This window comes from Barbus barbus (genome assembly GCF_936440315.1).
Source record: "Barbus barbus genome assembly, chromosome: 3".
Classification (NCBI taxonomy): Eukaryota; Metazoa; Chordata; class Actinopteri; order Cypriniformes; family Cyprinidae; genus Barbus; species Barbus barbus.
The window spans coordinates 21,190,274-21,203,131 of record NC_136731.1 but is presented as its reverse complement, the minus strand read 5'-3'; the positions used below and the strand labels follow the sequence as shown (position 1 = coordinate 21,203,131).

General features: G+C 36.1%; 1 protein-coding gene across 2 annotated transcripts; it reads right to left on the bottom strand.

The window, feature by feature from the left end:
- Nucleotides 1-4,126, bottom strand: LOC306850413 (ATP synthase subunit d, mitochondrial-like). 2 transcript variants are annotated; one of them, XM_079386054.1, is made up of 6 exons: nucleotides 3,995-4,126; nucleotides 3,298-3,429; nucleotides 1,520-1,616; nucleotides 1,368-1,439; nucleotides 785-847; nucleotides 1-423 (listed from the first exon to the last, which is right to left on the bottom strand). In XM_079386054.1, exons 2-6 carry the CDS (start codon nucleotides 3,417-3,419, stop codon nucleotides 292-294), a joined length of 486 nt encoding a protein of 161 aa, XP_079242180.1. In that variant the 5' UTR covers nucleotides 3,420-3,429; nucleotides 3,995-4,126; the 3' UTR covers nucleotides 1-291. The 2 variants fall into 2 exon arrangements, with proteins under 2 accessions (XP_079242180.1, XP_079242181.1); XM_079386055.1 differs by having other exon boundaries at nucleotides 46-423; nucleotides 3,999-4,041.
- Between the last annotated feature and the right edge of the window lie 8,732 nt (nucleotides 4,127-12,858).

Below are 12,858 nucleotides of genomic sequence, written 5' to 3'. Positions count from 1 at the left end.
GAACTAGCCTACTCCTTTAACAAAAGCCTTTATTGGTTCAAATCTGTAACACAACCTTTTATTGCTTAATATATATTATTAGTCATTTTGATTCAGTTTCAAAATACAGTGCAAAAATAATTAAAAAGTCATTCAACAATTTACTTTTTATTTTCATCCACAAATAAAACAGTAACGAGTCATTTCACGATTGGAATCACTTCTACAGCAGAAGCATTACTTAAACCAGACTATACAGAGCAACCTCAGACTGAAAGATACATGACTGAAGCTCTGGGTGCTGCTAATAAATTACAGGTCGGCAATAGGCTTGTGTGGCCAGTATGGATGCTTTGCCTTGTCCAGCTTGGTCTCTGGGAAGGTGTTGTTGAGATCGTCTATGGTCATCTGATCGAAAGGAATCATGTTCCTAAACTTCTCAAGCTGCCAAAGACAAACAGTCAGATGGGGGGGGGGGGGGGAAATCATTCAGATGCTTCATTTTGAATTTGATCAAATCCAATCATTTTATTTATGGGCAAAGTTTTACTTATAAGCACAGCCAGACATAATTTGGTTTTGCGACAAGTTTCAGACACACTGAGCAGCTAATGTGCATTTTTGTGCAAGCGTGTTAAATATTAATTGGGTCAGCAAGCAAACATTATTTATTATAAATACATGACATGGGTTCATGTGCTTACCTGCACTTTAGACTAATTTACTACGACAGATTGTAATAAACTGCTAAATGACTTTATCAACACATTTAACATGATACAGTGACGCTGCAGGTTAAACTTACCGCCTTCTCATACTCAGCAATGCGAGCTTTAGATGCTTCCAAATAAGCAGCTGCGGTTTTGTTCTGAAATGTATCAAGAGACACAAAGTAATATGAGAATGACCTAAAAAAAAAAAAAAAAAAACTGATGCAATCAGTTATTAAAATAATGAATTTGGCCTAGTACAGTAAAACTACCTGTATTTACAGAGCAACATATTGACCTGCTGTTAAAATTGTCAAGTTTGATTCAAAATTCTGATCACTTCAATCATTAATTTGCATTATCACTCAAAAATACACTTAATAAATACACTGAAGTATTAAAATGTCTAAACTAACTGTGGGTAATTTTGCTGTTTATTACCATGTATTGTTATATAGGCGTATATAAATGAAAAGGAACATCTTTGGTGTATTCATTTAATTAATAACAGTGTGGAAAGCATGCACTGTTTACTAATAATAGGTTAAAGTGGCCATTGGGTCAATATAATGGATCCCCCGTGAGACCAATTCAATACACAACCAACATCAACCAATTGAGAGCAATTACATAAACACAAAAAAAAAACCTTTAGCTGAAGTATGACAAGAGACTCACAGATTCCTGCTCCAGGGCATCAATCTTTGCTGTCTGAGTGTCCACTGGCTCAGGGACCATCAATGCAGAGAACTATAGATTGAGAAACAGAAGCCTATAAGACACATAGCAGAGCAAAAAAACTGAGAAACTCAGCAACCACTGGATCTCACCTTCTTCTCAAACTCATCCACCATGCCTGCTTTGGCCACAACACTCCTGTAGTGACTCCAATCGATGGTAGCTGGTTTCTCTGGCAAGGATGCAAGTCTGCAAGTAAAAATAGTTCAGCGCAAATAATAATTGACTTGTTTGATAAAATTTCAGTTCAGCAAAATCTATATCTAAATCCAAAAACCTGTGTGTATTTCAGCATTTATTCACACGACAGTTTGGAAGATTTTAATATTTTTGAAAGTTGTCTCTTCTGCTCACCAATGCTAGATTTATTTAATCAAATATACAGTAAATCAGTAATATTGTGAAATATTAGTACAATTTAAAATAACTGTTTTCTAAGCAAATCTAATTTAAATATAATTTATTCCTGTACCATTACTCCAGTCTATAGTCACATGATCCTTCAAAGAAATCAATCTAATATTCTGATTTGCTGCTCAATTATTAACAATGGCTCTTATTATTATCAATGTTAACAGTTTTTGCTGCTTAATACTTTTTTTTCCCAGGATTGTTTGATGAAAAAGTTCAAGAGAGCAGCATTATTTGAAATAGAAATTTTGTGTTACACTATATATGTCTTTACTGTCGCTTTCGATCAATTTAATGTGTCCTTAATGATTAAAAGTATTAATCCTGAATGGTAGTGTATCAGTTTCCACAAAACTATTAAGCAGCACAATCTGTTTTTGGGAGCAAAAAATTTAAATTATTTTTTTTTTTTTTTATTAATTTTTACAATACAATACAAATTGTATGTATATAGCACAGTTTAAAAACAACCGGAGTTGACCAAAGTGCTTTACAACATACAAACAATAGGCAAATTTAAACAACAACAGAGAGAGAGGAAGAGAGGGGGGGGGGGGAACACCTTTTTAAACCAATATAAAACTTAAATATTCACAGAATATACACAAGCTATAAAAATGTGTGGTGTTCCAAGAGCAAGGGTAGAGACAATTTGTCATGGAATATCTAACACCAACGAGAAAAAACAGGTCTTTAGAGTGGATTTAAAAACAGACATGTTTGGAGCAGTTCTGATGCGAGAGAGGAGACTATTCCAAAGTTTTGGGCCGACAACAGAAAAGGCACGGTCACCTCTTGCTTTTAGCCTTGTCCTAGGAACATGCTGCAGGTCAGAATTAGTAGATCTGAGCGATCTCGACAAAGCATGAGGCTGTAACAACTCGGTTAAGTACAGTAGGGCCAGATTGTGAAGCAATTTAACAACAAACAGTAGAATTTTAAAATCAATTCTGTACTTTACTGTAAGCCGCCAATGAAGTGAGATTAAAACCGGTGTAATACTATCGTGTTTGCGCTTTCCAGTAAGAAGCCGAGCTGCTGTGTTCTGGACCAACAACATTTTTGCCTAATATTGTCTGAACAACAGAACTCGCTCTGACTGGACTGAAACAAACTTTGAAACCAGCCTTTTTGCAGAAAAAATATTTGAAACAAGATGCACAAATACCGATTTAATATCTTGAGAAAGAAGAATTGCTAAATAATGCACAGAAAGCTTTAGTCAAGTTTTTTTCCCCCCGACATACAGTACACTTATTACCAGGACAGTCCATTGACCTGCACCTGACCTATGGCGTTTCGCTCAAGGGCACAATGATGATGGTTTATGTATCGCCCCTTGATGGTTCAAAACAAAAAAACAACCAGCACAGCTTTGAAACCACTAGGGTAATAAACTACGTGCTAGTACAAATTGTGTAGTCGAAGTCCTTCTGGTAGAGCAGCAGTCAAGACTCACTTTGCAGCGACTGAATCACTGCGGGTCTTCAAGCTGTTGAACATGGCTCTCTGGTTTGGTGGGACCCTCTCCGCAAAAGCCATCCAGTCAATGGACTTCATAGCTGCACGGCGACCTGCCATCTCTCTGCTCCTGTCAAAACATTTCATGCAGACATGGTTATTAAGAATCACAAAGACCTTTCACACGCTTAGCAAACTGGACCAACTGCATGCAAAGCAAATTGTAGGGCCAGCTGGTGTAATAAGACTTGAAATATTTGTATAATATATTTATTATTATTTTGAAGCCAAGCACTTAATGTTATCCAGATTAACATACTCAACATGTACATCTAAGCAGTCACAGAACACCAACATACACTGAGAAAGACACCCGCCGGGTGGCTCTAACTTAGCATAATGAAAAAAGGGGAAAAAAAACAGGATTCGCATTTAAAAAGATTTCATAAAGTTAACTGTTCTCCGTTTTTAGCAGAAATTAGGTTAACAATAAGAACATCTGCAACGAAAAACCTGTACACAAGTGAACAAGACAAGGTCAGCGTGCGACTTATAGAAGATAAACACAAATATAACCACCCAAAACCGCGCCATTTCTCATAAACAGGGAAGATAAAGCTTAATGTTTATTATTTATTCAAATGAAAACAAACAGCGTTGTAATATTTGTCAAATGACTGAATTTCGACACGTACTTACTACTCAAGGATCAAGCCGCTGCAATGACAGAAGCGTGATGTCCGCCGGATTGAGAGCGCAAGCTGCGCTCGCTGCTGACCCCCAGCGGACTGGAGACAACACGACACTGCGGCGCCCCCCTCACACTAGACGGCGCCAAACACACATAGCCTTCATCAGCACTATAGTTCGTGTAGCTCTAGACAAAATGTACTTTTATCAGAACAAAATTCTAGTCAATTCGCCAACTCTTTCAAGTTTTTTAAGTTTTCATAGGAAACTAGAGGTTTGCACACATTTAGTCAAAAATATGAAAATAATTAGGCATTTCATAATGTTATTAAACAATTTTATATCATAATGTTATTTACAATTTTAGCTACCTTTATGGCAACTGTGGTGTTGCTGTTATTTTAAAATCTTAATAAATTGTTGTGGGACATCCCTCGATACGAATCAAGTGTCATTTTTATTTTTGTATATCGAAGCTATGTTTACCATGCTCAAATGTTATGGTTATGCTAAAGGCTATGTCAACATTTTTCCAAAACACTAAACAAAACGAAAAAATCAGCTGTTACAATAATTGGATGAGTCAATTGATGAGTCAATTAAATACTATTTAAATAGGTAAAACCTTCCATCAGGAGACATCTGATGTCAATACTGCCTACATGTTTTTTTTTTTAAGAATTATTTACATTTACACTAAACCCTTTCAGTGTTCAGCTGTCCCATGGCGTGTTACGTTGGCTAATTAGTTTCTGTATGCGGATGACGTAAGTCTCCTTGTTTGCTATTTTAAGGCAGCCATTTTAACCTGTGCTGGTCTTAAATTTCACCTGTGGCCTTCTGCCTGTCTGTGACTCTCATTGATTCTCTGGGGCATTCTAGGAAGTAGTGAAACAGGTCCCATTTCCATGAAAAGGTGATTTTCATGGTAAATTTCTGTATCATTTTTGAACTGAGATAAAAATTGTCTTCAGAAAAGGAACAGGGTTGGTAGTTGTACAGTTAACTTACAGTTTCAGTTCCATTTTATATTAGCCTACAGGCTTTGTTATGAAACTTCAAGATGCTTTTGAGAAAATATCCGCAAAATATCCACATATCTTTGCTTGTCTTTGCAGAGTTTCTCCTGAAAGTATAATGCCAGTTTCGGATCTGCACTGATCGAGTCAGGCACTTTGACCCTTCTGCTTGTCTTGAAGCGATGCTTAAACGCCTGACTTCTTTTTCTGCACTTTAAATATATATATATATATATATATATATATATATATATATATATATATATATATATATATATATATATATATATATATATATATATACAGGTGCATCTCAAAAAAATTTTAATATTGTGAAAACATTTAAAAAAAAAATTGTAACATTTCAAAAAGTGAAACTTTCATATATTTTAGATTCATAACATGTAAAATAAAATATTTCAAAAGTTTTTTTGTTTTAATTTTGATGATTAGAGCTTCCAGCTCGTGAAAGTCAAAGATCAGTATCTCAAAATATTAGAATATTTACATTTCAGTTTAAATAAATGACCATCCCTACAGTATAAATACCAGGTATCGCTTGTTCTTTGAAACCACAATCATGTTGAAGACTTGGCAATGATCCAGAAGACGAACATTGACGCCTTCCTCAAAGAGGAGGGTGAAATTTGGCAGGAAAATGTGCACAGGCAACAGAGATGACCGCAAGCTTGAGAATACTGTCAAGCAAAGCTGATTCAAACACTTGTGAGAGCTTCACAAGGAGAGGACTGAAGCTGGAGTCAGTGCATCAAGAGTCATCACGCTCAGACGTCTTCAGGAAAAGGGCTACCAAGCCACTTCTGAACCAGAGACAACGTCAGAAGCATCTTACCTGGGCTGTGGAGAAAAAGAACTGGTCTGTTGCTCAAAGGTCCAAAGTCCTCTTTTAAGATAAAAGTAAATGTTGCATTTTATTTGCAAATCAAGGTCCCATAGTCTGAAGGAAGAGTGGAGAGGCACAGAATCCAAGCTGCTTGAAGTCCAATGTGAAGTCAGTGATGATTTGGGCTGCTGGTGTTGGTCCACTGTGCTTTCTGAAGTCCAAAGTCAATGCAGCCGTCTACCAGGAAATTTTGGAGCACTTTATGCTTCCATCTGCTGACAAGCTTTATGGAGATGCTAATTTCCTTTTCCAGCAGGACTTTAGCACCTGCCCACACTGCCAAAACCACTTCCAAGTGGTTTGCTGACCATGATATTACTGTGCTTGATTGGCCAGCCAACATGCCTGACCTGAACCCCATATGGAATCTATGGGATATTTTCAAGAGAAAGATGAGAAACAGTCGATCCAACAATCCAGACGAGCTGAAGGCTCAATAGTGCCACATATAGTGCTTCCATGCCACACCTCACTGATGCTGGAGTTTGTGCTAAAGGAGCCCCGACCAAGTATTGAGTGCATAAATGAACACACTTTAAAGAACTTGAACTTTTCTGTTTTGCAAATCCTTTTTTTTTATTTTATTGATCTTAAGAAGCATTCTAATATTTTTGAGATACTTGATTTTTTACTTTTATGAGCTGTAAAAAAAAAAACCTTTTGAAATGTTTTACTTTACATGAAATGTTTTGAAATGTTTTACTTTAATGAATCTAGAATATATGAAAGATGAAAGTTTCACTTTTTGAAATAAGTAAAAAAAAAAAAAAATCACGATATTCAAATTTTTTTAGATGCACCTGTATATATATATATATACATATATATATATATATATATATATGTGTGTGTGTGTGTGTGTTATCACATTTCCGTGCCGTAATCCACAAGCAAGCTAAAGAGAACACCTGTTTAATGAAGTGAAGTGACATACTGCCAAGTATGGTGACCCATACTCGGAATTTGTGCTCTGCATTTAACCCATCCAACGTGCACACACACAGCAGTGAACACACACACACCGTGAACACACACCCGGAGCAGTGGGCAGCCATTTATGCATTTATGATCAAAATCTTTTCTGAAAATAAAAAATAAGGAGTTTTCTTTGAAAATTTACATTTATGAATGTAAAATTTAGCAAGAGATAGCAATAGATTAATAATAAATTTGCAGCGAGAAGGGTCTAAATTTAAATAATAACCAAAAAACACTATTTTGGGGGTTATACAGAAATTTGGATATAAATATTTTTTAACAAAATTGGAAAAGTCAACCCAAAATACTTTACAATAGACACAGTCCCAAAACAAATGATTGATTATTTCTTCAAACTGAAGGCAAAAGGAGCAATTGGGGGAAATATTATTGTTAAATTTAGCAAGTTTGTAGTTTACCGGATAGCAATTATGGATAATTTTGATAGAGACTTCATCAACTTTATTAGATAAGAATAATTTTTGTTGAAGAAGCCAAAATTCTTCCCATTCTATATCACTAAATATGTTATTCCAAAAACTCACACATGCAGGTAAATTAATCTGAGATCTATTAATAATTGAATGAATGTCTTTGTTTGACATGGTATTGAGAAGTCTTTGGTCAACAAATAAGTTAGTGTTGTCAAAAAGAAGAGAGTCTAAACAACCTTTAAGGGTATAATACAATCAGGAATTGCACCAAAAACAATGGCATATTCTTTCCGGGGGCGGGGACTGGAAAAGAGAATGCTTGCATAAATTGTTCATAGGACACCCCGATCATCTAAAAGTTGACTGACTAAAAGTATATGTTTACCAAACTAATTGCGAAAAAAATAGATTTATTTTTATATGTAATATTTTTATTGTTCCAAATAAAATAGCTATGTGGAGAAAACGTATAATCATGTATAAGTGACCAACTTATTAAAGTCTGTTTATGAAAACTGTAAAGATAAAGGTATTTTAAAAATGTCAAAGTTGCAGCGCAACAAAAAATGTAAACCTCCAGCTGAATTAAATATATGATTTGGAATAAAATTCCAACAGGATGTGGGGTTGTTTAGAAACGTTTATCCATTTAACTTTAAACGAATTATTAAGAGTGGAAAAATCCACTAACTCAAAACCCCCCACAGCCCGATCAGCAAGCATAACGCTTTTTTTAATTAAGTGAGTTTGAGAATTCCAAACAAAGTCAACTATAATTTTGTCCAGCGTTCTACAAGTTTCCACAGAAACATCCCATTGCAGGATAGATAACCCGCGATAACCCATCTGCGTTAGAAAGCAACACTCTACCTGTTATTGACAAATCACGTTGTAACCAAGAATTTAATTTGCGTCGGATAGAGAGAATAAGAGGTTCAAAATTAAGATTTGATCTTTTTTTCTGATATTTACATATAATTATACCTAGATATTTGAACCTCACACGTCTTATCATGGGATGCTCTTCGCACTGTCGTGTTATTACGTCAGAGTCCGATAGCTTGTCAAAGGGGCAGTGATTAAGAAATCATAACGTAGTTTATAAAGTATACAGTCACGAGTTGTGTCTAATCCCGTCTCTCTTCAGTCCCGCGGGTCTCAGGGGCAGGGGCTCACACACACGGAGGACCACTCAGCGCCAGGTACAGATGTCATCTACCTCCTGAAGGTGAGGAAACACATATTGGTGTTTATTTGGTCGCATTCAGCCGGACATAATAACCTGCTGGCTGCTTTACTGGAGTTCATGCTGAGCAGTAGATGGCTGACCGTAAATGAAGTAAGTCTTTATCTTTTGACATCAGCTTCATTTGCTGTATAAAGGTGAGCTATCTGATGATCTAGATACTTTATATCGTGAATCAAGGCACTTTTAATTATGTTATGAAGAATTAGGCTAAGAATTTGGCTTGTCAAGCCGCTCTCATGGAGACAGGTGAACTAAGAATGAAGCGGATGAACGAATAAAAATCATTTTCGGTCGTCGGGACTGTTAAACGCGTAACGGTCCGTGTGGATAACAGGTGCTTTTCAAGAACTCATTGTGATGCTGCCGCGAGTGAACGTTGGCTTATTATTAGGGCCAAGCACCGAAGGTGTAGGCACCTATTGTAATCGTTAACGTTCTTATTATTCTCCTTCTTCCATTTCTTCCGCCGGAAAGTCAATGGCAGCCCATAGAACCGATTGCGGGAAAGTTGTAAAATTGGGCACACTGATAGATGATAGTGTCAATAGTAACCACACCAAATTTGGAGTCTCTAACTAAAACTCTCTAGCGCCACCACTAGTCCAAAATTTTAATTTTGTTATGCTAATAACTTTTTAACTGTAAGCCACAAAATGAAAATTATTTTTTCCTCTGAATCCTTGGCTCAAGCCGAGTCGAATGAAGTCCAAAATCCTAAGATTTATTTTTTTCGCTATCTTCAATTGTTCGTAAAACCTACTCGTCCTAGGCCGTTCGTCCGATTCTCACCAAAATTGTTCAGATCATCTACAGACCATGAAGGCAAAAAGTTATGGAATTCAAGTTGATTCGTCCAAGCGTTCTCGAATGCCACACTAACGAATTCGCCAAAAAGCACGCAAAAATGGATCTGAGGCTATATCTCCGCAAGGGTTTGATGGATTTAGACGAAACTTGGTGTGTCTTATATGCATGACCTGAGGCAACATGCAGTGTTTCGGCGCTGTGCCATCTAGTGGTCAGGAGATATGAAAAATGCATATTTTTGCTTCTAACTTGTGAATGATTTAGCCAAGAATCATAAAAATGGTCTCTTTAGATTCGGTGCATCATGCCAGATCCAACCATATCCAAGTTTCCCATGTCAGCCGTTTTAAGTGTCGGCCATGTTGAATTTTGTCGTAAAAAACTATATTTTACGAACGCATTGACAAATCGTTACGAAACTCGGTATGCTTCTTCGGCACCATGCCCTGATGGTACTCAAAAATTTTGGGGACAGTTAAAAAAGTTATAACGAAATTTCTAGAAATGCTAATAACTTTTGCTTACATTAGCCTATTGTAATGAAACTCATGTTGTTAGATTCCTTGGTTCATGCCGAGAACATCGATACCAATTTTGCCATAATTGGATGAACTTCCTGTCCGCCATTTTGATTCATGTTGAAAACCTACTTTTTCGAACTCCTCCTAGACCGTTAGTCCGATTTTCACCAAATTTGACTCGGATCATCTTTGTCCTGGTGTAGACTATACCTATCATATAGAGACATACATAGCTGAGATCAAGTATGGTAAATATCATAGCCTAACATGCAATGTACAGTGCCCTCCAAAAGTATTGGAACAGTAAAGACAAAATTGCTTTGTTGGCTGTGGAGTCAAGACATTTAGGCTACAAATATGATTAAAAGATGAATATGAGACAAAACGACAGAATGTCACATTTTATTATTGGGTGATTCAACACATAGATGTTTTACCAGCTAAGAAGTTCAGCACTTTTAGAGTTTCATCCCTCTATCTGATGTGAGCATAAGTATTGGGACAGTTGCCTCACAGGTCTTTCTAAGTGATCAGCTGTTTCCTGTTGCATTAATTCTTCAGATGTTAAAAGCAGGGAATGTGTCGTATCAGTTATATCCATTACTTCTGTATTCTGAATCTTGCATTCAATGATGACACACAAACCAAGATGAAGATGAGGGAGCTGACTTTGAGAGAAAAGCAAGCAATTTGGATGTTAAAAGAAAAGAGGAAGTCAATTAGAGCTCTAGCAAAAACAAAGGGCATGGAGAAATCAAGAGTTTGGAAACCACCAGCAACCAACAACTACCTGATCATCTGAGAAAACGTTGATGACAGACAAATCATAAAAGCTGTGAAAATTAATCCTAAAAGACGTGTCTGTAAAATCACCAACAACTCCCAGAAAGCTGGGGTGATGCTCTGACCATCTACTGTCCTCAGGAGACTTTGACACAGAATTACAGATGCTACACAGCAAGATACAAACCTCTGACCAGCATCAAAAATAGAAAGGCAAGATTAGAGTTTGCAAAAAAGCACAAAGGTGAGCCAGAAGAGTTTTGGAACTGTGTTTATGTACCGATGAGACAAAGATGAACCTTTATCTAAGTGATGGTAAAAGCAAAAATGTGGAGAAAAAAAGGTAACTGCAAATGATCCCAAGCATACAGCTTCATCTGTAAAGCATGGTGGAGGTGGTGTCATGGCATGGGCATGCATGGCTGTCTCTGGAACAGGCCCTCTCAACTTTACTGATGACTTAATGTATGATGACAGTAGCAGAATGAATTTGGAAAGGTACAAAACCATCTTGCCTACCAATATTCAAGAAAATGCCACCCGATTCATTGGGAAGTGCTTCATATTGCATCGGGACAATGACCCAAAACACCCTGCCAGTTCAGTCAATGAATTTATAAGGGCAAAGAAATGGAAAATATTGCCCAAGTCAATCTCCACATTTAAATCTGATTGAACATGAATTTCACCAGCTGAAGAGGAGAGTAAATGCAGAAACTCCCCAAAACAAGCAACAATTGGAATTGGCTGCATTAAAGGCTGGGAAAAGTATTTCAAAGGATGAGACCAAGAGTCTGGTGATGTCTATGGGTCACGGACTCACTGCTGTGATTGTGCGCAAGGGATCTGCAACTAAATAATAGCTTTTAATCTTTTATATCTGCCTTATGTTCAACTGTCCCAATACTTATGCTCACATCAATGAGTGGGATGAACTCTAAAAGTGCTGTTCTTTTTATTTGGTAAAACGTGTGTTGAAACGGCTAATAATAAAATAACTCTGTAGTTTTGTCTCATATTCATATTTGAATCATATTTGCAAATGTCTTGACTCCACAGCCAACAGAGCAATTTTGTCCTTACTGTTCCAATACTTATGGAGGGCACTGTAACTTAGGCCTAATATGATGAAGTAGCCTACGAATCAAATTCATAATAGAATTAAAAAAAAAATCTGTTTCAAACAAGGAGAAGTGAGAAGAATATGAATTAGAAAATGGACAGTCAGAATTAAAAACTAATGACTTTGAGACCAATTTAAATGTTTCACTAATACATTTACTATGTTCAAAAACGTAAATGCAAAAATGCAGAAACCTTAAGATCAATAATACACATTGTTTATAACCCTAAACTTAAGTCCAAGTGCAAAATAAAATATTTGCATACTTAGCCTACATAGCCAAAATATACTATACAATACTCTAATAATATAATATAATATAATAATAATAATATAATATAATATAATATGAAAAAAAATCTAAGTTTTATTTATTTATTCATTTATTTATTTATTCTTGCTTTGTCACAGGATAATATGGCTTTCGGTGTTTGACACAAACAATGATCTAACAGATATCAAGTTACTTAGCACTCACAGTACACACAGAGAGTTGTGTGGCTAAATGTTTGCGACAGTTTATATTAATTTAAAATCAAAGAAGATTCCAGAGAAATTGCATGCAAAAAGGAGTGCTTAAAATCAACCTCCCTATGCACTTCTTGACAAAAAAAAAAAAGTAGAAAAAAAAAGTTGCTGTTTGGATTTAAATAAGCAAATATAGGATTGGATAATTATTGCAGTTTGATTAATATTTTTCTGGTATGTTGTATGTTTGGCAACAATTCAAATCCTTTAACCCTATAACAGATGTAGAGTGTAGCTTTTATTTCTCACACAATCATGTCAGAAGATGAAGGGGAGTGCGGGGAACAATCATGTAATACATTGACTTCCACATGGGGTTCAGAATATAATTTTTTATCTACAGTAATTTCTCACTTGTCTTGTACAAATGTGTTGCTTTGTTTCATAATTACAGTGCATACGCTTTTCTTTATTTACCCTCAAAAATGAAAGTGAAATGTGATAACATGCCCTGTAGGTGGGGTACATTGTAACATCTGAGGGGCATATTGTAACATAACTGTATGATAGCTTGATCTCAAGA